General features: G+C 42.7%; 1 protein-coding gene across 5 annotated transcripts in view; it reads left to right on the top strand.

The window, feature by feature from the left end:
• AMPD2 (adenosine monophosphate deaminase 2) overlaps nt 1–20,787 on the top strand; it is a 253,015-nt gene extending 232,228 nt beyond the window's left edge. For all 5 annotated transcript variants that reach the window (XM_063955193.1, XM_063955197.1, XM_063955194.1 and 2 more), the window contains exons 15-18: nt 3,450–3,570; nt 9,385–9,558; nt 9,675–9,785; nt 18,368–20,787. In XM_063955193.1, the coding sequence (XP_063811263.1) occupies nt 3,450–3,570; nt 9,385–9,558; nt 9,675–9,785; nt 18,368–18,598 (637 nt within the window). In that variant the 3' untranslated portion in view covers nt 18,599–20,787. The remainder of the gene's footprint in view (nt 1–3,449; nt 3,571–9,384; nt 9,559–9,674; nt 9,786–18,367) is intronic.
• The last annotated feature ends 281 nt before the right edge of the window (nt 20,788–21,068 follow it).

The following is a 21,068-nucleotide window of genomic DNA, read 5'->3' as shown; positions in this document are numbered from 1 at the left end:
TTTGGGCTAGGCCCCCTATCTCCAGTGAAGGGCAATCTTAATGCTTTGGCATATCAAGACATTTTGGACAATGCTATGTTTTCAACTTTGTGGCAACAGTGTGGGGAAGGCTCTTTTCTATTCCAACAGGACTGTGCCCCAGTGCACAAAGCAAGCACTGTAAAGACATGGTTTGATGAGTTCAGTGTGGAAGAATTTGACTGGTCCACACAGAGCCCTGACCCCAACCCCATCGAGCACCTTTGGGATGAATTGGAACGGAGCTTGCGAGCCAGACCGACTCATCCAACATAAGTGCCTGACCTCATAAATGCTCTACAGAATGAATGGGCACAAATTCCCACAGAAACACTCCAAAATCTTGTACAAAGCCTTCCAATAAGAGTGGAAGTTGTTATAGCTCCAAAAGGTGGACGAACGCCATATTAAAGTATATGTATTTGAATACAATGTCATTACAGTCCCTGTTGGTGTAATGGTCAGGCGTCCGTTAGAAGATTGTGGCCATACCAAAACCACCATAAAGCTACACTGGGAAGATATAGGGGGTAATTCAGAAATGATTGTAGATGTTCTAAATTTAGCACATCGATGATCACGTGCGGGGGGACGCCCAGCACAGGGCTAGTATGCCCTGCATGTCAGGCCCTGGTTTCCCCCTGCAAGGGTGCAAAAGCTTTGCATGGCGGCAATGCTTTTGCACCCAGCGAGTAGCTCCCAGCCTGCGCAGCTCCTGTGGGCTTGCAGGGGGCTACCCACCACGTCGGGTTGCAACGGTCCGGACACGCATGCGTTGTCCGGACCGCGCCCCGTCAACGGCGTTCTAACGCCATTGACACACCCCTTCCCACGACCGCCTCTGCCTGTCAGCCAGGCAGAGCCGATCGCAGCCCAGAGATGCTGTTAGCATCTCACTGGGCTCCCGGGGTGCACTTGCGCACTCCACAAAGGGATTCAGACTGCCGCTGCAGCGATCCAGTCTGAATTAGCCCCATAGTCACTGCATAGATATTGGTAAATTGAAAAAAGAATCATTTCCATATACTATAACTCTTCCTAATTAATTACTGATAGTATACTGTACAGATATCCTGGAAATACACTTCCAAGTGATTTAAGTCCTGGTATGTCAATTCAAAAGTTTATTTCACAGATGAGGAATAATCTTAATGTCAGCTTCAATTTGCTGTACAAATTAGGCAAATGTGAACCGTCTCATGTCAGCAAACATGTATGTACTTGAGCTCTCTTTCCGCCTGCTTAGAAACAGCTGACAATATCATTGCAGATCATACTTGCCTACCTGACCCTCTCCATGAGGGAGAAAATACTCTGTTCCTGGACTTTCCTGGTAATGTATGATTGCCATCACCTGTGGTGAGCTAGTTAATTGATAAGAAAGGTGTTTCACCACAGGTGATGGCAATCATACATTACCAGGAAAGTCCAGGAACAGAGCATTTTCTCCCTCATGGAGAGGGTCAGGTAGGCAAGTATGGTGCAGATTTAGTTTCTCCTAATCAAGCAAGCGCAATAAAATAGATGGTAATAGAGCGTAGTATTCCGTTACTCAGGCATAAGCAAGCACAGCTGATTGCATCATTGCCCTTGTACTCTGTGTTAGTACACAGCTCTATTCAGCAGTGTTAGTAGCAGTGGTAATTGCAAGTAGTAATGTGTAAAACAACATAAACTCAGTTATCCGTACAATGACCCATTAATGTCAGGATAAACAGTGCTCTTTTTTTCCAAACCACTCAGTTGTTGAAAGCTAAGCTGTTAAAAGTAATCTTGAATTGAAGTAAAATAAAGAAAGTACTCTTATTGTGCTAGGAGTAGCCTTTAGAAGAGGGGTATATTGTTTCCATGCATCAGTTGTCGCTTCATAATTAGTTTTACCATACAATCCCTTTAAACCGGGACACTCATGAATTAGTTTCTCTAGCTGATTAAAACCAGGGGAAATGCAGGCTTGAAGTCAGCCACAGAACTTGTACATTTCATGAGTGTCCCAGTTTAAAGGTATAGTGTGGTAAGCCTATTGATAATACTCTGATAAGCTTTATATAAGCTCATTTGATTTTAAAGTGATCTACAATCAGGCGAGGATTTCAGAAGCAAAAATTTACATGGACCTCATGCCCAATTTTGAATTACTGCAGTATGCCTCACCTCCACTCCCTTGTCCAAGGTGCCTCCATAGCAGGCACCCTGCACTCCTCCTGGATAGCCTCACCTTCACCTCTGTGTCCTAGGTGCCCCCTTAGAAGGCACCCTGCACTGCTGGATAGCCTCACCTGCACCCTCCTGGCCTAAGTGCCCCCTCACCTGCATCCTTATCAGAAGCAGTAGTTCCATAGTGAGTGGGAAGTGACTCCCGATGCTGTGAAAGACAGAGGAAAACCTAAGCATGTCAGTGTGGCGGCGGACACGTCTGTCAGATGGTAATTATTGGATTAATTAAGCTAATTGGTGTCTAAGGAGTTCTGAAGCAAGTCCCGACAATTTTTCCTAAAAATAATGACTTTAGTAAAAAAATGGACTCCAAAAAAATAAAAATGTCTCACCCAATTGAATAACGGTGCTAGAGGTTTGGCAAATACGCACCCAATTGAATATGCCCCCTATTGTGCCAAGAAAACATTCTCTATACCATTACACCCGACCACCAGCCTAAACAGTTGATGCAAGGCAGGATGGATTCATGATAACTTCTGACCATAACCTTTTGATTCATCAGACCATCCAAAGTTCTTCCACTCTTCAACTGTCCAGTTTTGGTGAGACTATTTCCATGTAGTCTGCAGGGCGCTCACCAGACAGATTTCATTCTTGTAGTTAGTGAGGGCTGGTAATAAAGTCTAAGAACAAATGTGCCATATAATAATAAGGCTGTATCTGTATTGCCATCATGTGAATCATTTGGTTGTTCTATATAATATACAGGTTGAGTATCCCTTATCCAAAATGCTTGGGACCAGAGGAATTTTGGATATCGGATTTTTCCGTATTTTGGAATAATTGCATACCATAATGAGATATCATGGTGATGGGACCTAAATCTAAGCACAGAATGCATTTATGTTACATATACACCTTATACACACAGCCTGAAGGTCATTTTAGCCAATATTTTTAATAACTTTTTGCATTAAACAAAGTGTGTGTACATTCACACAATTCATTTATGTTTCATATACACCTTATGCACACAGCCTGAAGGACATTTAATACAATATTTTTAATAACTTTGAGTATTAAACAAAGTTTGTGTACACTGAGCCATCAAAAAACAAAGGTTTCACTATCTCAGTCTCACTCAAAAAAGTCCGTATTTCGGAATATTCCGTATTTCGGAATATTTGGATATGGGATACTCAACCTGTATTTGTGCTTCCGTGTTTGCTTCAATTAGAAATTCACTTTTCTTACCATCTCTGTGGCAACAGGCAACGTGGATTCCATACGTTTGTCCTCCGGCCGCACTGTGGAGAAGCTGGACCTATACACCATCTAGTGTCAGGATTCATGCTGTCCCAGAACATCTCACATGGGCTCCTGTTGCGCAAGGTGATGCTTTTACAACTTTTTATTTTTATTGTTTATGAATCTCAAGACTGTGACAGGAATTACACTGTAATTCTCCTGTGTAAGTGCATAGTCAGAAATATGATTTGGTAATATCTCTTTTATCGGTAATATATACACACACGTGTATGCTCTAACTGTACTCTACCCTGATACAGTATTTCTTTCTACCTGTTCCTCACATACAGATGTTATTTTATTCCGACTGTAATTCTGTAAAAAAAAAAAAAGTGAGACGTTTTCTGCAGTTATTTTACAGCAGAGGAAAACATTCATTGATGCGTTTAGTTTTGATTTACTACTGTAGAAAACCTACTTATACAATTATGTTGATGAATTCACATATCATGCTGCGTATGTTGTCCATGTACTGTATATAGCAATATACAATAATCCCAGCAGGGAGGCGACTGTAAGAGAAAGATATGGTCATCTCTCTGCTGTATTTCTCATAGCTATGGATGTGCACAACTGTAACTGTCGTCTGGACGAACCTTGAATCCTTTGCATTGCATTGTGGAATTATGGTATTCCATATTTGGCGTGATTACATTTGGTAAGCCTAGCTTAGCCTATTTCGATTACAAAAATCTTGTTTGTAGCAAGGACTGACTTCCTAGCAATGCATTCTGAGGTGAGACAATGCGTAAAGGAATATTTTGTTTTAAATTGTGTGTCATTATAAAATATATAATTATCTAGCACCACCTAAATATCTTGCCGGTGGTTTGATGTGACTCGTAAGTGAATCTCAAAGGTCCTTTTCTACCGGCAGCTGGTTTATGCAAAATATACTTAAGGTATTTTACTGTTTTCCTCAAAGGGAGGCGAATGCTTTGGAGTGGGGTAAGCTCGGGGAGAATCTGATCAGGCCTAGTAGGGAATGCCATAGATGGGTAGAGTGGAAAGGTGCAAGTATGGACAAATCTAACAGAGCGTGACATAGAGTATTCTCAGATGTTTAAGATGGGGGGGATATATCAAAGTTAGAGAGAGATAATGTGGAGAGAGATAAAGTACCAACCATTCAGTTTCCAGTTGTCATTTTACAGGTGGTGTTTCAGCTGTTTGGTTGGTACTTTATCTCTCTCCACTTTATCTGTCTCCAAACTTTGATACATTTCTCCCATTGGGAGAAAATGGATAGGATAAAAATACTGAAGTGGATAACATTTTTGATTGCATCTTGGGTAAAAAAAAATGGCATACTAGAGGTCTGCAGTAAGTTTCTAGATGCAGAAAAAGTATTATATTTACAAACAAAGTAAACATTACAGATATGTCCTCTCGTATCTTTGCTGCTTTTAGCAGCATAGTGTAGTTTTTGCATCACAGTAGACATTGGCCTGCTGACTCCTCTGGCAACAGCGCTAATAAGTACGGGTAGCAGGAGCATAGCTTCCCGCTACCCACGTTCAAATATGCTCCTCACCTCCCCTCTATGCTTACGGGTAGTGGGATGAAGGCATCCACTGCAGTTTCCGGTGACTCAAAACGAATCCCATGCATCTTGCGTTTGATTTGTGTGAATACAAAGAAGTTGCAGGGCGCCAATTCTGGACTGTACCATAGAATACCAAACTCCTGGACGCCTTCATGTTCCAGAAAATCCACCACTTTCCTGGACTTGTTGGCAGGTGCATTGTTGTGATGGCAAAGAGCACCACAAGCAAAATATTTTGAACAGTGCCTGGAAATGGCTTCCAGCACTTGCGGGTGGTGTATCAGTCCCCAGTGACGGGGCACTGCTGCACAAGTGGTACAGTAACTACAAGTGTTGGCCACAAAAACAGCCACCATCTGCTTGGCCACACTGTGCTCACGTTGGACCTACTGTGGTGGATCACCTCCAACTAGTCCACTGGGCAGACTGTTTGGTCTCGGTGTCGAAACTGTAGATCCAGGATTCATCGCTACTGATGATCTCCCAGACAGATTTTGAGCACAGCCAGCATGTTGCGACACCAAGTCACCCAAGCCTCCTTCTGCTCAAGTCAGCTAATGAAGCACCCAGCAAGCAGAAACCTTGCTCAGGCCTAGCTTTATATGAAGTATCAAGCGGATGAATACTGATGAGATGCCTATCTCCTCTAACTGGGCAATGGTCACCCTGCTGTCCACCTCAACTACGTTGCACATCAGCAGCATTTTCCTTAGTGCACTCCTCATCTTTCAGGGACCCTCTCCCGCACCAAAATTCTGCAAACCACTCAAGCACAGTGGTTCGGGATGGTGCTTCCTCCCCAAAAGCAGCTTGCAGTCTGTCAAAATCCTCCTGCTGTCGCAGACAACTCTTGTAGTCGTAGAAGATCGTGGCTCTCCAGTGGCCTCTTAAGTTTGTGAAGGAAGTGAACATGCTGACTTCTTCCGTGTGCACATGCAGATCGAGTGAGCATTCGTAGAAAAATCGGCAGTGTGCAATTGCATCTCAGATGGGATCCATACTGAATAAGGCCCTATATCATTTGTCTGGGAGTTCAAGGGAAATCTGGATGACCATTGCATCATTTGTTGGTCATCTAATATGTACCCAGCTTTAGACATTTATTTATATTGCTATTCGTGCAATATGTCTCATTTATGAAGTGCACTCCATCTGAAATTGCCTTGGTCTTTCCAGTATGCCTAGATGGTAATCCTGGATCACTTCAAGATGCATGTTTACTCGCCACTCTCGGAAGTGTGTGGAGAGGCAGTGTCACAGGACCCCGCACAAGCATGTACTCAAATATGCCAACCTGATGCAGTTGTGACGTGGGTGTTACTCAATTCACCACCACGCACTCAATTCACCACCACGCAGCGTATTGAATAGCACTCCTGCGATCACCAGACACTAAAATTACACTTGCAATATCCACAGTTATTACCTATATGTAGCATGGGCCTCTCCAGACAAGTGATTTCATAGATCACAGGGATGACGCGGATATATTTTTATGATAAATAACAAGACATACAATTATGATATGCACAGATTGATTTCAAGAAACTAAAAGGAATAAAAAAGTCAGAACCCTAAATTGTCTTACTCTGAGTACTCTGAGGTTTAGTGAATCTAAGTGGAGGGAGTCCACAGGAACAGAAGATTGGATCACTAATAAATTGGATAAAGCTACTCCCTTAAAGAGTGATGCTCAGCAGTGTCTCTTGCTGACCCATACAGTTCCACAAATACTCATTCCTCTATAGCCCCCACCTTCCAGGTTGCAAAAGCATCCTTTGTTCTCACAAGACTTGTAGATGCAATTTTTTCTTGCCTTTCAGGGACAGTAAACTCATATATCATTTGGGAGTATTTTTGATCCCCCAACCTGGATAGGTTTTATGGCAGTAAGGCTGACACTCTGCTGGCCTATTTGTGTGTCCAGAGCCAGAACAGGGGCTCCCCTGCTGTGAATAGCAAGTATTGTCCTAGAACATTTAAATTTCAAAATGACACGTGACTTTGAGGAATCGACGAAACCCGCAACACCACAAGCAGAAACCTTGCCATAGGTGTGGGGGGATATTTATTGAAGTGCTGGTTTTTAGCAGTGGAGATGTTGTTCATAGCAACCAATCAGATTCTACTTATCTTTCATGTGGCACCTTCTAGAATATAATAGTTAGACTCTGGTTTGAAACCCTGTAGTGTGCAACAATGTAACCACCAAATATTATCAGCTTTTCTACAAAAATTCTGCTTAGTTTATCCTTCATTACCGAGATTCTCAAACTCCACCATTACAGTCCAGGTTTTAAGGATATCCATATAAAAGAGAGATATCCAGGCTTGAGCGTAGGTGACTTAATTTGTAACTAACCATCTGGACTCAAGAATGGATATCCTTAAAACCTGTACTGTAATGGCAGGGTGTGAGAAACTTTGCATTATTTGGATTTAAGTGAATCATAAAAGTGAAGGCTCGTCAAGACTATCTTTACTACAGCTGGCAGTTTTGTGTGACATTTCTGATTATATTGCCAAAGTATAGCATATAGGCATAGAATGGTGCCCAATAGAAGTACAGGACAATGCCTGAAGAACACCGGTAATTAGCTTCCTCCCTTCATACAGCACTGAATGCCCTTAAAAAATCATCCTCTTCTTATACTGTATGATCATAATATTCTTGGCCAGCAAAAGGAAATCTTGTTTCTGTTTTGTTCCATAAAAATAGGGGCATCGGTGTACCGCTGTGTATTGTGTTAGTACCACTCATTAAAACCATCTCCTTCTGCTTTGCTATGCCATGTTCTCTGCAATGTATGGTGCAATATAAAGTAGTAATTAACAAACAACTGGGAAAGCAAGGAAGGGTTAGGGAGGGGAAGCACACTATAACAGCATTAAAGTAGTATAACAAAAACAAGAGAGTAGGCCAATATAGTATTGAGACATAGAACTATAAGGTAGGGTGCATACAAGAGGAGGTATACAGACATTTCCCAGTTATAGATTGGAGGAAGAACAGGATGGGTTAAGGTGTTCGGTATAATACTGATAACACGGGCTCCATTCAGCTAAAGGTGAGGCAGTAGAAGTAGAGCTTTTGAAGAACAAAGTTTCCATTTCGTAACTTCTTTGAGTAGTGGTAATCATTTTAGAAAGGGGAGGGGGATCCAAACGTTTTGCCAAGGCTGTCTGATAGCAATAAGGAAATGGCCCTTGACATACCTGCATTATAATAGGAATTAGAAACATAGAATTTGACAGCAGATAAGCACCACTTAGCCCATCTTACACACTAGGGTTAATTTTTTTGTTGAGAGCCAATTAACCTACCAGTATATTTTTGGATTGTGGGAGGAAACCAAAGTACACAGAGGAAGCCATCCAAGGAATCAAACCCATGATCTCTAACCATTATACCATTACGCAATCCGTACTGTTGCAGGGAATAATGATGAAGTGCAATTTCAAGTGGGAACCTTAACCATTACAACCTGTTCTGTCAAATCAAAAACTTCTGACCATAGGCATTGGACAGCAGGGCAACCCTAGAACACATGCAGTAAACTTCCATCCTCCCCTCAGTACTTTCTATGAATGTTCTACCATACAGATGTGTCCACTTACATCTAGTCCTTCTAGTCACACCATACTGTGGTGTGAATTCATAACACTGAGCATATTTTTGTGCAACTTTTTCCATTAAACTGCATCCTTTTCGCAAAAATGATGCGTATAGGGCGCACAAGCGATGAATTAAGTGATATGCGGCATGCCTATATTCTATGTGCGACTGTGACTGTACCTGCATACAAAATGCTACGCTACAGTACGGAGATACAGCCGCAGTCGCACACAGAATATAGGCATGACGCATAGTAATGGAGAGTAGTAATGGCGGACCCGGTCACTAATTTTAAAAATGGGCTTGATAAATTCCTAATGGATAAGGATATACAGGGATAATGATATACAGGGTTATGGTGGGTAAATCATGTACTATAGTAATAATAAAACAGAGTTTTTTTAGTTTACGGCTAAACACTCACCACAGTTAAAAGTTGTCTTAAAAATATTTCAGTGTAACATATTGAACTCGATGGACAAATTGTCTTTTTTCAACACCAAGAAACTATGTTACTATATCATTTCACTCAGCAGAGCTCACTCACGCCAGGCATCTCCCACTCAGTAGCGTATTGAGGCAAGATGTATGAGGACACATCTGTAAAACAGTAGTATAGCCACAATGTATTGTTACTGGTGATGTGTGCTATTTGTTCAGTTTTCATTACCAATAGCCTCTACTCCCTTCCCTGCCTTATTCTCACACCTCATTATGTTTGTTTCTTCTCTTTCAGGCCCCAGTTTTGCAGTATCTGTATTACCTGGCACAGATTGGAATCGCCATGTCTCCTTTAAGTAATAACAGTCTGTTCCTGAGCTATCACCGGAATCCGCTCCCTGATTTCCTGTCACGTGGCCTTATAGTGTCACTTTCCACAGATGACCCACTACAATTTCATTTCACAAAGGTATTGTGGGCATGGCCACACGGATGGAGGGGATAGAAAGGCTTTGTTTGTGCTGCTCAGTGGTTGGGGTTTGTAGATTGGTGCACATGTCTCATACCATGTCATCATTGTTACAGGAGCCTCTAATGGAAGAATACAGCATTGCAACCCAAGTATGGAAACTGAGCTCCTGTGACATGTGTGAGCTTGCAAGAAACAGTGTTTTAATGAGCGGCTTTCCTCATAAGGTGACACAGACACAACTACTACTTACTCAATATTAATAGAATGTACCAACAAAACAGGTTCATTTTTTGCATGCTGCAGAATGATAGCATCAGCCACTGAACAAAAACAGAATCTTATCTTTTTGCACACAGATTAATAATATACAAATGTAAAGGCTTTCCCTATATTGTGTGGTGGTGCAAAATATTTGTACAGTACAAAACAGAATCTTATCTTTTTGCACACAGATTAATAATATACAGCATGGCAAATGTGAAGGCTTTCCTTATATTGGTCCAGATTTATCAAGCCTTGGAGAGTGATAAATAGCACGGTGATAAAGTACCAACCAATCAGCTCCTAACTGCCATGTTACAGACTGTGTTGATAAATGACGGTTAGGAGCTGATTGGTTGGTACTTTATTAGTGTTCACTCTAGGAATTTTTTAGGGCAGGGTGCTGACCTTGGGGAGGGCACATTTTTGATTCAGGAGGGCACATTTTTGATTCGGGAGGGCACATTTTAATTTAGAAGGGCAAAATGATGTACATACTTTAATATGTATGCAGGTGTCTTAAACTGGCAGCACATTGTATCTTATAAACCACCCTGGGACACCTTTGCTTCAATCTGACAGCACATTTTAAGTTTAAATGTGCGATCAGATTGAAGCGAAGGTGTCCCAGAATGGTTTATATAGCATTCATGTGCTGCCAGTTTATTTCTTTTTCATCCACTAGGGGTCACTGGAGTACTCAAAAAAAAATAAAGGGAACACTTAAACAACACAATGTAACTCCAAGTCAGTCACACTTCTGTGAAATCAAACTGTCCACTTAGGAAGCAACACTGATTGACAATCAATGTCACATGCTGTTGTGCCAATGGAATAGACAACAGGTGGAAATTATAGGCAATTAGCAAGACACCCCCAATAAAGGAGTTGTTCTGCAGGTGGTGACTACAGACCACTTCTCAGCTCCTATGCTTTCTGGCTAATGTTTTGGTCACTGTTGAAAGCTGGCGCACCGCCTCATGCTACCACTCTAGTGGTAGCATGAGGCGGAGTCTACAACCCACACAAGTGGCTCAGGTAGTGCAGCTCATCCAGGATGGCACATCAATGCGAGCTGTGGCAAGAAGGTTTGCTGTGTCTGTCAGCGTAGTGTCCAGAGCATGGAGGCGCTACCAGGAGACAGGCCAGTACATCAGGAGACGTGGAGGAGGCCGTAGGAGGGCAACAACCCAGCAGCAGGACCGCTACCTCCGCCTTTGTGCAAGGAGGAACAGGAGGAGCACTGCCAGAGCCCTGCAAAATGACCTCCAGCAAGCCACAAATGTGCATGTGTCTACTCAAACGATCAGAAACAGACTCCATGAGGGTGGTAAGAGGGCCCGACGTCCACAGGTGGGGGTTGTGCAGAACGTTTTGCATTTGCCAGAGAACACTAAGATTGGCAAATTCGCCACTGGCGCCCTGTGCTCTTCACAGATGAAAGCAGGTTCTCACTGAGCACATGTGACAGACGTGACAGAGTCTGGAGATGCCAAGGAGAACGTTCTTCTGCCTTCAACATCCTCCACCATGACCGGTTTGGCAGTGGGTCAGTAATGGTGTGGGGTGGCATTTCTTTGGGGGGCCGCACAGCCCTCCATGTGCTCGCCAGAGGTAGCCTGACTGCCATTAGGTACCGAGATGAGATCCTCAGACCCCTTGTGAGACCATATGCTGGTGCGGTTGGCCCTGGGTTCCTCCTAATGCAAGCCAATGCTAGACCTCATGTGGCTGGAGTGTGTCAGCAGTTCCTGCAAGACGACGGCATTGATGCTATGGACTGGCCCGCCCGTTCCCCATACCTGAATCCAATTGAGCACATCTGGGACATCATGTCTCGCTCCATCCACCAACGCCACGTTGCACCACAGACTGTCCAGGAGTTGGCGGATGCTTTAGTCCAGGTCTGTGAGGAGATCCCTCAGGAGACCATCCGCCACCTCATCAGGAGCATGCCCAGGCGTTGTAGGGAGGTCATACAGGCACGTGGAGGCCACACACACTACTGAGCCTCATTTTGACTTGTTTTAAGGACATTACATCAAAGTTGGATCAGCCTGTAGTGTGTTTTTCCACTTTAATTTTGAGTGTGACTCCAAATCCAGACCTCCATGCGTTAATAAATTTGATTTCCATTGATAATTTTTGTGTGATTTTGTTGTCAGCACATTCAACTATGTAAAGAACAAAGTATTTAATAAGAATATTTCATTCATTCAGATCTAGGATGTGTTATTTTAGTGTTCCCTTTATTTTTTTGAGCAGTGTATATAAATCCTATTGAGACACTTCAGAATTAAACTGGCAGCACATGTTGCTATATAAACCCTATTGAGACACTTAAAAAAAAAAAACTGGCAGCACATGTTGCTATATAAACCCTATTGATACACTTCAGAATTAAACTGTCAGCACGTGTTGCTATATGAACCCTACTGGGACATTAAAGAAAAAACTGGCAGCACATATTGCTATATAAACCCTATTGATACACTTCGGAAATAAACTGGCAGCACTTGTTGCTATATAAACCCTATTGAGACACTTCAAAAAAAACTGGCAGCACATATTGCTATATAAATCCTATTGAGAAACTTTAAGAATTAAACTGGCAGCATGTGTTGCTATATAAACCCGATTGAGACACTTCGGACTTAAACTGGCAGCACATGTTGCTATATAAACCCTATTGAGACACTTTAAGAATTAAACTGGCAGCACATGTTGCTATATAAACCCGATTGAGACACTTCAGAAATAAACTGGCAGCACATCGTATTTTAAGTTTAAATGTGCTGTCAGATGGAAGTGAAGGTGTCCCAGAATGGTTTATATAACATTCATGTGCTTCCAGTTTATTTCTGACGTGTCTCAATAAGGTTTATATAGTTCATTAAACTATATAAATCCTATTGAGACACTTCAGAATATATCAGAGCCGTTTAGAAACTGGGGGCTCTCCAGGGTAAACAAGCATCTAAAGCCTAATAGGTTACATCAGTTATTAGATTGTATAAAGGGTGTATGATTTCCCAATGCTATCATAATGTTTTCTGCAGCTACAGATACATTGCCAAAAACTGTATGGCCATTAGGAAAAAAAATAAACAGTCACCATTGTCTCCAGTGGACGAAACCAGCTGTTTGTTAGTACTTAGATCTCTTACACATTCATTTGTAATTCATAGGTAATGTGTCACAATAAGATTAGTTGAGTGCTGCCAGATTAAAACTAAAGGAGCACCAGGCGACCTATATACAGTAGGATAAATAGCTTAGTCTGACAGCACTAGTCTTAAATGATGTTTGTGTGTCAATTCAACTTACTGGGGGCTGATGCTGCGGGAGCGATTGCGCTGGTCCCCCCCTCACACACCGCGGAGCTGGATGAAAATGGCCGCCACACTGATCCTACCCGGCGTCCTCTTTTATAGGGTCATGTTCACAGAGGAGGGCTGGGTTTGCTTCGGCGGGAGAGGCAAACCCAGCCCTCCTCATCTCACCAGCAGCCTACAGTATTGCCGAGAGCTATGAGCGCATTAGCGCGACAAGCCTGAGGCAGTGGTAGGGAGGAGTGACAGCGCGGCGGGGAGGAGTGACAGCGCGGCGGGAGGAGTGGCAGTGCAGCCCAGCGCGGCAGTCTTTTAGTAATCAGCAGGGTGGGGACAAACGGGCAGGACGCGTTCTGACACTCAGAAAAGGGGCAGGGCGCAACGCCCCACGAAAGAAGGCTAGTGTGAACACTACTTTATCATCATGCTATTTATTACTCTCCGAGGCTTGATAAATCTGGGCCATTGTGTGGTGGTGCAAAATTTTGTACAGTGTAAAAGGCCACTGAAGTGGTTACAGTGGAATAAAGTTTGATATAGCACAGAGTTCAAGAATAATATAGTTTGGATTTGAAGCATAACCAACAATACATATACAGGTTGAGTATCCCATATCCAAATATTCCGAAATACGGAATATTCCGAAATACGGACTTTTTTGAGTGAGAGTGAGATAGTGAAACCTTTGTTTTTTGATGGCTCAATGTACACAAACTTTGTTTAATACACAGCGTTATTAAAAATATTGTATTAAATGACCTTCAGACTGTGTGTATAAGGTGTATATGAAACATAAATGCATTCTGTGCTTAGACTTGGGTCCCATCACCATGATATCTCATTATGGTATGCAATTATTCCAAAATACGGAAAAATCCGATATCCAAAATATCTCTGGTCCCAAGCATTTTGGATAAGGGATACTCAACCTGTATTAATTTCCTCAGAAACACAAAAATACATAGTTGGTGCTCCCTAGCGTCAGTACAATAGGACAGTAAACAAAAGAAAGACAGAAGACTCTTGCTGAGACACTCTGAAAATGTAAAAAATTATATATAATGAATTTAAAGATATGGTAGTTTAGAATTATGCTTTATATTAGAAAATGTACAGACTTTGTATTAGTCAGATCCTATATAATGTGAAATTATTATTAAGAGTACAGTAGCAGATTGCTAAAGGGGGCAGTCATGGAAACTTATTGTCAGAGTATGGTGTCAAGGGCAAGACTGGATTATCGGGTGGTCTTCTGTATGCCGAATGTCGGGATCCCGGCGCACAGTATACCGGCGCCGGAATCCCGACACCCAGCATACCGACAACTATTCTCCCTCGTGGGGGTCCACGCCCCCCCTGGAGGGAGAATAAAATACGCACGCCACCGTGCAAGGGGCTCCTTTGCGCTCGCCACGCTGTCGGTATGCCGGCGGTCGGGCTCCTGGCGCCAGTATGCTGGTCACCGGGAGCCCGAGCGCCGGCATACCATACTACACCCGGATTATCATGTGTAGTGTTTGCTTATCAACACTGTCTTAAGAGGGGTACTCACGGAGCGATATTCTAAGCAATCTGACTAGATTGCTTATAATTGAAGCAGGATCGCTCCGTGTGTACCCCATACAGTGATAGCGATGCGCAGCCCCGCGCATCGCTATCGCTGGTGCTAGAATGGCCTGCCGTGCAGGCCAATCTAGCAGGTCGCTCATTTCCCCCGCTGGGTGAAGTGAGCAGCCCTCCCGTCTCCCCCCGCACGCTCAACACACATCGCGCTGTGCTGAGCGGGGGGAGAGATGTGTGCTGAGCAGTTCACTCAGCACACATCTCTCCCACATCGGCCCGTCTATATGGGCCTTTACTGTGATAACTTTAAAAGCAGTAGTACCAGCATTAACAACCCAATGGATATTAATGTTCATTTCACTATAGTGTGAGTTCGCTGTTATGATACAAATAACCTAGAAAGGCAGAGTTTGTTTCAGGAGTCTGAGATGTACAGTATATGTGACATTTCAGTATTCATATCTCCATTATTGCTTCTGTTAGTGTTAGCACACAATCAGAAAGGTTACTGGCTGGTTACTTAGAATTCAGAAAACCACTCCCAAAAATTCTCAAAAGCAAATGACCTTACCACGCATGTACAACTGGAATAGCAGTGTGCTTTTATATTCATCAGCATGTGCATATGCAGTATATTTAATTCTTTTCATGGGTAACAGAAAGGTACATATCTCTGTATCCAAATACAATCAATAGCCAACAGCACTTATCCGGTGAATTGTCTGCAAAGGTGAATAAGCGCAGACCTCTGTAATTAATTCTTTCCAAGGGTGCTATTCCTAATAAACAGCGCATACAACAATGTATAAACGAAACATGTATCATTAGGCATATGAAACAGAGACTGAAGCCCAATTGTACATGGTTTGTTACACTGGTAGTGACATACACTTATCTCTATGGGGGTCATTCCGAGTTGATCACTCGCTGCCATTTTTCGCAGTGCAGCGAACAGGTCACTACTGCGCATGCGTATGCACCGCAATGCGCAGGCGTGTCATATGGGTACAAAGCGGATCGTTGCTGGACGATGGAATTAACAAAGAATCCATTCACACAGCCGATCGCAAGGAGATTGACAGGAAGAGGGCGTTTGTGGGTGGCAACTGACCATTTTCAGGGAGTGTTTGGAAAAACGCAAGCGTGTCCAAGCGTTTGCAGGGCGGGTGTCTAACGTCAATTCCGGGACCAAAAAGACTGAAGTGATCGCAAGGGCTGAGTAAGTCCAGAGCTACTCAGAAACTGCACAAAACGTTTTCGTCCCGCTTGGCTGCACACGCGTTCGCACACTTGCAAAGCGAAAATACATTCCCCTGTGGGCGGCGACTATCTGCTCGCTGCTCTGCAAAAAATAGCTAGCGAGCGATCAACTCGGAATGATCCCCTATGTCCAGAGATAATCACCCTGTGTTCAAAATGGAATCAATGGCCATAATTCCTTGTAAAGTTAATTCTTTGCATAGATAATAATATCTACTTAGTAATTGTCCACAAATTATAGGAATGAGGTGATATAGGGGGTGATTCAGACCTGATCTCACGCAGGCGTTTTTTGCAGTGCTGCGATCAGGTAGGTGCCGCCTACAGGGGGAGGAGGTAGTTGATGTACAGGGGTGTGAACGCTTGTGCAGAGAGCTGCACAAACTTGGACTTACTCAGCCTCTACGATGATCCGGCCAGGAGCTGACGTCAGGAATCCTCCCTCCAAATGGCTGGGCACGCCTGCATTTTTTCCGGACACTCCCTAGAAACAGTCAGACACCCACAAACGTTCCTGTCAATCTTCTTGCAATCGCTTTCTTCGTTAAATCCATCGCTGTCCGGCGATCCCCGTCGCTGGCGGCCGTCGCGCCTGCGCATTGCGGAGCATACGCATTCACAGTTCAGACCCAATTGCACTGCTGCAAAAAAAGCTAGCATGCGATCAGGTCTGAATGACCCCCATAGACATTGGACACTGCAAATGTATCACTTCTGTTACTTACACTGATTGCTAAGCATTGATCAGTGACGTGAGAGAGTGAGGCAGGAGCTAGTCCGATGTGAAGGATAGCCGCATCTGCTTTTAGGTCAGAAACTTCAGCAGCAGCCCTGATACCTTGGTATTGCAGAGTTGCTACTGCTACAATGCCAAGGTATCAGGCCAGGGAGGAAGGATTGTGCCTGAGTAGTATGTTGGTACGTTGTGGCTGGGGTTATACAACCTGTGGCTGCCAACGGCTCTCCCGAGTATCCGGTCACCGCTCCATGCACAGAGCAGTACCACGTGAACCCCTCACGCTAACATACGTTTCACAGTATGCTTGTTCACAGTGTGACCATGATTCCCTACAGTGGGAAATGATATTACAATTCATGGCCAATCAGCAGCATCTAACTCACTGAGTGACAGCAATATACTGTATATCCAGTAAGGCAGGGCTCGACAAATCTCAGGGGACAGGTCGCCATGGCCCCTAGATTTTGCTACCTGGCTACCACATTATGCAAGGTGGGAGGAAGCAGATCCTCTTCAGCTCCAGCAGTGATTCGTGGGCGTGCCTGCCTGTATTGCAACAGACATTTCATGCACAGGAGTGCATGTGCTGTGTGTCCGTCTCAGCCTGCACTGACTGCTGTGCCTGCCATCCCAACCATCGCTGTCTCCAAACTCCGGCTGCATTGAGGCTGTAGAGGGGGATTGTTTTCCCGGGGGTTGGCTGTGTAGCCCCTAAGTTGTGTGGCCGTGGGGGTTGGTTGCCCGGAGAGGGGTTAGCTGCTCATTGATGTGACCGGGGGAAATGGGTGTGTGTGTGGGGTCTTTGATTAACGCCATTGGCATGCCCCCTCCCGCCCCGCATTGGCATTGCCTCTGCCTGTCAATCATGCTCATAGCATCTCACTGGGTTCCCGGGGTGCGCACGCGCAGTGTGGCCGCTGTGCGTGCGCACTCCACAAAAAGATTCAGAATAAATTAGCCCCTTAGTGAGTGTACTTCAATTAGTGACATTGTAACAATTTCAACATTAATGATGACATGAATTTAATCTTTGAATTGTTACTCTAAAGTAACTATAGGAGGCATCTTTCCATAAGGTGTTTCATATTGAAACCACTGAGAAAGTCATTATATTAATTATTGAACTATAATACATGATAAGCAATTACACCACAATCTTACTCAATTGAGAGTGATACTCTTTAATTTTTAGAGAAGTAAACCTTTTTTGCTTTTTGTTTCCCAAATTAATTTTTTATATCTTATTTAATTAAAGTTATATTTTAAATTCATTTTATATAATATTTTACATTCAAGAGTGCCCTGTCAAGAGTCTTCTGTCTTTATTTTGTCTCAGTGCTGAACTGGTGTAAACTGCAATTTTACATTGGGTAGCTTTTGGGCTTCCTATGTTCGCAAGATTTGCTTTTCTGGCAGTAGAGTGCAACTAAACCAATGTATTTAATATTATAAACTCCATAATAATTATATTTTCTCTTATTAAACTAGGCTACTATCTCAAGAGTAAAAAAATAAGGAACTTTAAATGGGGAAGTAGGCAGTACAGAATTATTGTATATATAGCTGGTGTGTGTCATTTTCATTTTCACACTCAGATGCCCTAAGTGATATTCCTGCTGAAGAATTGACTCTTATATTTCCTGTGTGACAGGTGAAGAGCTACTGGCTTGGTCCTAATTACGTGCGTGATAGCCCGGAGGGGAATGATATCCGCAGAACCAATGTGCCTGACATCCGGGTTAGGTATCGATATGAGACTCTGTGTGAGGAGCTGATGCTCATCATACAGGCTCTGCAGAGTGAGGAGCTGGAGACCATCCCAGAGGAATTCCTGTCTATGGGAGGTGGACTGGGCAAGAACACAGAGGAAGAAGATGTGTAAAGAGAAGAGAAAAGGGACCCTGGCTAAAGAAGGAACTCTGTATGCGGAGAGGAGTCAGGGTTGTGAATGACCAAGTGCATAGGGTTCACTGTAGGTGGATGACAAAGAGTGTTTGGGGGAGGGTGAAGACCTTGAGGATAAGAAAGCAGTAGTGGACAGGAACATGACTGAAAGGACTGGTAGAGCCAGGAGCAGAAGAGGAAAGGGTGATGTAACACTAGAATAATATTAGATATGGATGGCATAACATGAGGTGAACGTCAATCAAATCCTACAGTATTACTTAAACAAATTACAAAATAGATGAGACTGATCATTACTAGGCTGGAAGATAAGAACAGTTGCATATAATAATGGGAACATTTTAAGCATAGTTACAGTGAGTTGGCTGAAGGAGCATCATGGGAATCCATTTGCAGTGAACACTCACTCTCAGCAAATAAAAACAAAAAACCCCATTATGGAGGTAATTTACAGTGTGCACATGAAAGTCAGAGGGGTAACCCTGCAGAAACAACCTGTGCAATAGTGTAATCACCACAACATTCTACCACTTTAGGACCACCCTTTTCAATAAAAGAAACTTATTATTTAAAGTAATGCTAGATTAGCCTAATATATGGCTTACATCAATCATATCAGCATATTTCTATGTATGCAGCGTGTAAATACATTACTCGGAGCACATCTACAAATGTTCTTCTCCCCCAAAGTGCACAGTGGATGTCTCCATAAGATATAGCGCAAAACCCAAAGCCTGGATGCTCTGAGCTGGTACCTAATAGAAGTAATTTTGCAGTGGTCAAATGGCCATGCACCCCTCTTGACTGCAATGACCTCCCATAAAAATGCACCTTCTTCATTCCTTTATCTCATTTCAGTACCAGTATAGCTCAGCAAAAATAAATCTTAACTTCTACACTGGTCTGCAAAACTAGATACACCAGTGAGTCTCCATTCCAACAATTCCACCCCCTCTGCTTGTGCAAACTTTTGCTGCTCTGCAACATACGACATCTTGCTGTATAACTCTATTGCACCATGATGGAAATCCAGGCATTCTTGCCCAAATTAAGGCTCAGTTCCTGATATGGTTCTAGGTTTTGCAGTAGACGTCTTATGCTTTATAAATGACCTCCCAATTATTAGCTTAGACATGGACCTTGTGACAAGAGGAGACTGGTGGTGGTACTTTGCACAATGGAGTATAACATACAAAAAAAACTACTCACAAATGAGTGAAGGGATGTAGAAAATAGTTCTCTTAGGGAAAAGCGCATGACAAAAGAAATGCTGATTACTTCTGTATTTTGTTTGTAAAAGATCTGCTGAGAGATTCGGAGGGTCTGTCTTTGCATGTCTAGGGTATTTAAAGCAAAAGGGTGTTCATGTGTAGCAAAATGATAGAGAAGGAGTATAGTTCACACTGTTTGTCCACAATGAATTGCCATATAAATTTTTATATACTGTATGTCCACTAGCCACTTTATATTAAATATATATTTTTCTTATAGCAAAGAAAACAAGTAGAAAGAGTAAACAGGTGTATTAATATATATATAACCAGCAACACCCAAGAAGTGTGTTGACATCAACTAGAGGCATTGGGTTGTCACCAATTTTGTTAAAACTATTAGTAAAATATTTTCACTGTTTTATGACACATTGCTCTAGTTTTTTATTGTCTGACAACCTGTCACTGAGCCAGTGAAAATTAATTTGTAATAAAATAGTAGTATGAAAATGACTGACAAAGCGTGAACTACAGTATATCTCATTGTAATCTGTCCATATCTCAGTACTATAGTTTTTTTTGTTTTTTTTTCATTGATGTGACCAACACACCAGCACAGATTTTTTTTTTTGTGTACCAACATATTCATTCTATTTTTTAAAGTTTGCCGTACTTGTGATTAAGATGCACAATGTTAGATTGTTATATTTGGAATTGGAATTACTGGACAATAATATCATTATGTGATGCCTATATTTAAAAATCCAGGAACAGACACAGCTAGTTATTATGTGTATTATTTGTGATTGTGTCGCTGTGATTATATTATCATATTTCCTGCATGCTGTCTGTGTATCTGCACTATACCTTCAACTATGGATCTGTCATTCTCTTACAAATGCTACCACTTGTAATTATTCAGATTTGCATGGCAATTAAAGATATGTTTCAATGAGTATCTGTTTTCTTTTACCAACCACATGAATCTTTGGCCAGTACTAATATAGCATAGTACACAGGGATTTATATCGAATTGGTCTAAAATTGCTGCATTTGAGGTTGTCAGATTGTGTTTGGGCTGTGTCCCCGGAGGGGGCGCTAGTGGGTCAGTGGAGGTAGATGGGAGAAAACGAGGAGGCTGGATAACGTTCCTGCGCATGAGCGCAATGGTATTTTATTTGGCAGATGATATAACACAGAATGGTAGCAGAAACAATAATAACAGATGAATAAAGT

This window comes from Pseudophryne corroboree, chromosome 2 (genome assembly GCF_028390025.1).
Source record: "Pseudophryne corroboree isolate aPseCor3 chromosome 2, aPseCor3.hap2, whole genome shotgun sequence".
NCBI lineage: Eukaryota > Metazoa > Chordata > Amphibia > Anura > Myobatrachidae > Pseudophryne > Pseudophryne corroboree.
Note: the sequence above shows the minus strand (reverse complement) of the source record. Positions and strands in the feature narration are given on the sequence as shown.